This window comes from Austrofundulus limnaeus, unplaced genomic scaffold (genome assembly GCF_001266775.1).
Source record: "Austrofundulus limnaeus strain Quisiro unplaced genomic scaffold, Austrofundulus_limnaeus-1.0 Scaffold1, whole genome shotgun sequence".
Classification (NCBI taxonomy): Eukaryota; Metazoa; Chordata; class Actinopteri; order Cyprinodontiformes; family Rivulidae; genus Austrofundulus; species Austrofundulus limnaeus.
This window is the reverse complement of record NW_013952403.1, coordinates 6,117,869-6,122,904: the sequence shown is the minus strand read 5'-3', so window position 1 is coordinate 6,122,904 and position 5,036 is coordinate 6,117,869. Positions and strand designations below refer to the sequence as shown.

The following is a 5,036-nucleotide window of genomic DNA, read 5'->3' as shown; positions in this document are numbered from 1 at the left end:
TGTGTGTGTGTGTGTGTGTGTGTGTGTGTGTGTGTCTGTGTGTGCCTACCTCAGGTTCCCTCTGAAAAATGACCACACGGCCCCCTTTGTCCCCTGTGGCCAGGAGCTCTCCGGTGTGGTTGAACTCGACAGTGGAGATGATATCGGCTGGAGAAAGCAGAACAAAAAAAAGGAGGAAAACCGTTTGAGAAGAGAAATGGATGGAAGAGACAGAAAATGTAGCAATTAGATGTTATTTTTTCTTCTGCATCGTGATTATTTGAACTGAAATGATCAAAACATTCAGGCAATGCACTGATATGTGGMTATTTAACTTTGCAGATCAGTATTTGACTGCAAGCAAAAAAAACTCTTGCATTAGCGAATGAGCATTTAACACAACATTTAGAAACCTCCACACACACTCATCTGTTTCCCAGCAATAATGGGTGTTATTGGCGATCCATTGTGGCACAGACAGTGAYGCACAAGACTGCAGAGTCACACGAGTTCAGAACATGCAGGAGAAAAAGCACAGGATCCACCACATYGCATCTGAACTACTGATTATGGTATTTTTTTCATTTATTTACAACAATGTTCCCATCAGTAGCTCTATGTCACCACATTTTATGTGTCATTTAGTATGTGTGTAACTCAGAAGTTGCATTGACCTGTTTAAAACTGTCTTTTAGCAGTCTAATTGTGACAGTGTGGGTCTGAACTCACTCAGTTTTGTATTGAATACGTTTTCCCTCAGACCACCTTTGGAGGTGGTCTTGGCCCTCTTTTATCCACATATGTTTGGTAGTCTGAACACAATCTTTCCTGAGCCAAGACCTCCTACAGAACTGATGTCCCCAAGCAGGCAGCAGAGCAAGTGTCCCAGGATTAGAAGAAGAAAAAACAAGTCAGCTCAGCTGCTGGCTGATTAAAGATAATTAAACAGGGATTCTTGGGAATATTCTGATGATGCAGTTTTAATTTTGTTTGCCTAAACGTGTTAATGGTTTGTTAATCAAAATCATTCTCAACATGTTTGTTTTGTCTAGAATTTATTTATGAAGATGGATAGTTTCTCTTTGGTTTAGTGTTTGTTCTGGTTGTTTTTGGACTGCTTACAATGTGCTGTGTCAGTCAGAGGACATCATTCTGAGCAGCATTATGTCACTTTATATTTACCTAATTAAACACAACGCTGATGTTGWCTTTGCTCTGTGAAGTCACTAATCATTGAATATGTGCCTTTATTTATCACATATTACTATTAGATAGTTAAGCTTATCAAGAGATAACGCTACAAAAATGTGATTCAAAAGGCTCTGAACCGTGTTAACGGCAAAATAACACTGTAGCTCAGATGTCATTATTATAAAACCATCAGCAGACCTGATGATGTCCTCTTTGTTGCTCGCTGACAGCTCACTGTTGTGTGACGCGGTTGTGTGTGTCTGCATACAGCGCAGGGAATTAGCCTCYGATTAAAAAAACGTTTGAGTACACAATTTACCACCAAATTTGAACATGTGGCAGAGCTGACAGCTTGACGTGAAATCACCAAAAACGGATTTGCAACATATTCATGGTGACAGATCAGACTCTTTGTGATTTTTATTAATGATAATGTGCTTTCAGTGGTCCTTTCAAAAGACCTCRCCTGTGCTGTGTGATGGAGGGCATTAAAGAGTGACATCTGAGGCTGGACTCGTGTTGCATTTAATCTGCTCCATCTTTCACTCTTTACTTATCCTCCAACTTTGTTCCCCTTTGAAGCAGATTTAACATTTAGACATTTATTTAGGGTCAAAGACCCAAAACATCTTCAGTTTTATGCCATGAAGGCGGATTTTAAAAAACAATATGCATGTTTTTAGTTCTAAATTTCACTAGCTTTGTCTTTAGACTTTACTGCTCCTTCAGTTACCCTCTTTTRAACAATGCAGACAAACAATCTGTTTACCAGCGACAGTGACCTGAATGTTCATCTCTGCTGTGAAGTTTCAGATCTGTGATCTCCACACTTGTAAATATGAAACAGCGTTAAGCAAAGAAAATGATGCTGATCACCATGGAGATGACTGGATCCCCTTGATCATAATCAACAATTAGTTTACAACTGTTTGCGCAACAAATGTGCATCCGAACAGGCTGTTTAATGGATTTCATATGTTGATGTTCACAGAATAAATTATGCCAGCTTGGATAGAGGTGGGCAGCGATGTCATGGCTTCAGTAGCTGTTTTCATAAACTGCACTCCCAGTCTGTCCATAACTTTATGTAAATTTCATAAACTTCCCTAAATTTTGTAAGTGGTGTGAGGGTGACTGAAGTTATGTTGTGTGTTGTTTTCCCAATCTCCGGTCCAGGTCAGTTCGTAACTTGTTTGTTTTTTGTTTTGTTTTTTAACATACATTTTATATTAGTTCAAAATTGTCTCCAAATAATATCATCATTTATCGTAATCTTTTCTGAGATAATTATCATCCAGCAAAATGTGTTATTGTGACAGGTCGAACTGTGTTTATTATGTCTCTAAGGCTGGGCAAATGAAAATGTTTAAAAGGTTAGAAAACCAACAGAAATTTACATCTGAGGGACAAATCATTACGTTTCTTCCTGTAAAACCCCAACGTTGTAAGTTTCACATCTGTTGGCTTTACGTGCAAATTAAATTATTAAAATGCTTTGGAGGAAAAGCTGAAAACTGCATCGTGATCRTATCAGTCGATATCCATAATTATTGATTAGTTTTTTTGTTTTTACATATTTAGAATAACCTGACCTTTCCTATTTAATCCATAAAGCCTTTTCTCTGCCAACATCCCCCAGAATGCCGTACGGTTCTGGATCAGAGTTCAATGAAATTATCAACATTTTATTGGACAAATTCTCTATTAATATTGATCACGTGTCCTTTGTGGTGTTGTTATTGTTTTATTGCCCAGTCCTATTTGGAGGTATGGTTATGTCCATCTGGCTAGTTGATTTTCCCTACTTATCTAATTAATCAGTGAAAGTATACGTAAGTGAATGCTGGAAGTATCTTTATACTAACGTGTAGTTGCTGCTGTAAYGATGCAAAAACGCTGCAGTTATGATCTTTGACTCAATGTGTCCTTAGTAAGATTTTTATATGACAACTCACGTCTTTGTGGTCATTAAAAAAACAATGTAAAAACATAAAGAAATAAAGTATTCAAGGTCATCCAGCATGAAGTGGCACTTGTTGGTCAGAACAGCTGTCATTCTACGACGTTATTGAGTGCATAAATAGATGTTTTTTTCTCTGTGCATGTGGAAATTAAAGTCTTGCAGCCCAGAGGGCAGAAGACAGAACTGCTATCATCTTTAAAAGACAAATTCCACAGGTTATCTTTAGAAATCCACTGAGTTCATCCTTAATAGATTGTCTTTGAGTGTAATAAAAATAGAGCGATGAGATAGTATTTGTTGAGCGCTGAAGCCGTGTCTATTTTGTCACGGCCTTGAGAGAGATGGATTTTATGATGAGTGGAGGCAGAGACTGATCTTCAATCTCTACGCCAAAACAACCGTATTCACCCTGATCCTCGCACACTCCAACTGCTGACATTTTCTCTCCAATTTATCCTTCCTTTTTGCCCCATTTCAGTCACTTATTTTGTTTTTATTTCTGCTCTCATCCCTCCCCCCACAGTTGTACTCAGGAGTGTATGTGCTGATGCTGGAAGAATGGGAGGGATGGGAAAAAGAAGGTGGAGAGAGAGAGAGAGAGAGAGAGAGAGAGCAGGGCTGGGGAGTGAGAGAGGGTTGTCGTGGTAACGAGCCGAACCAACCAGTGGCTGTGGTACTCGCACGGGTTCGCCGTATATGGAAGTGTGCTGACGGAGGAAGTGGGATTCATCAATTCCATTCTCGCAGGAAGAAGCGGCCCTGGTAAAATAATTACTCTGTCCACTCAAACTGAAACGGTACTAAACTGCCTCCAAGAGACRGAGGAAAATGTCACGGCGCAAACGAGGACCTCCAGATAATCAATAGAACACAGGCCAATATAAATTCAGCAAGGCATGTAAGCATGGACAACAGGTTGCCTTTAATGCATGCGAGCATATAATGGTGTCCAGCAGAAGTGTGGTCTTTATGCTCGGTGTGTGTGTGTCTGTGTGTGTGTTTGTGAGACAGCGAGTCAAGTCACAAAGAGCTCAGCTAAGCAAAACCACAGAAACACACACAATGTAACTGAATAAAATATGGAGCATGCTCTCTCCAGTCTCATCCTTTCTGCTCTCAACCTCCACCCTCTTCTTCTTTGTGTTCCTGTTTGCCTCTCTTACACACACACACACACACACACACACACACACACACCTCACACCCATCTGTCTCGTTTGATCTCATTACAAGCAGAAACTACAGAAGAATTTACCAAAACAAAAAATAAAAGGGCCACGGCAGAAGAAACAATCACTGTGGCTTTACTTCTTCAGGTTCAGGTGCTCCGTTTGCTCAGCCGTTGTGTGAATCTGAGGTGTGTCTGAGTGTGTAACCTCTGGGGTTGTCGAGTTAAACATGTTTGGGAACCAGAGTGAATAAAGCTAAATGTGTCTGTGTCATAGTATTCTAGCAACAGAAAGCCTGTCYGAGTCACTGTCCCTGCTGAAGCTGAAAGAACACACTGTGACTGAAGGTGCAGGAGCCCTTACAAACACACACACACAAACACAAACACAATCTCTGAATGAACCCAGGGACACCAAACACCCACAAATACTCCAGTGTGAAGTTGAGTGTTTGAGAACAGCAGAACAGTACTGAGCAAAGGACAATTTTTATTAGTTTTTAGCAAGTTTTCCTATAATCAGTGCTTGTGTCTAAAATACTTTTTAAAGGGATCCATGATTAGTTGTAACATTAGACTTTATTTGATAAACATATTTTAACTGTAAAAATACTGTAGGCCGTTTAATTTTTATAAATTTTAAACTAAAAGTCTAAAAATATATTACACGGACGGGGCTGTTTTATTTACACGCAAAGCATTCTGGGTAAATGATGATGTGGATAGGTCCTCGGT

General features: G+C 39.6%; 1 protein-coding gene across 1 annotated transcript in view; it reads right to left on the bottom strand.

Annotated features, from left to right (window-relative positions):
* LOC106516650 (serine/threonine-protein phosphatase 2A 55 kDa regulatory subunit B gamma isoform) overlaps positions 1–5,036 on the bottom strand; it is a 29,507-nt gene that overhangs the window by 14,709 nt on the left and 9,762 nt on the right. The window contains exon 3 of the mRNA XM_014007117.1: positions 50–147. Within this exon, the coding sequence (XP_013862571.1) occupies positions 50–147 (98 nt within the window). The remainder of the gene's footprint in view (positions 1–49; positions 148–5,036) is intronic.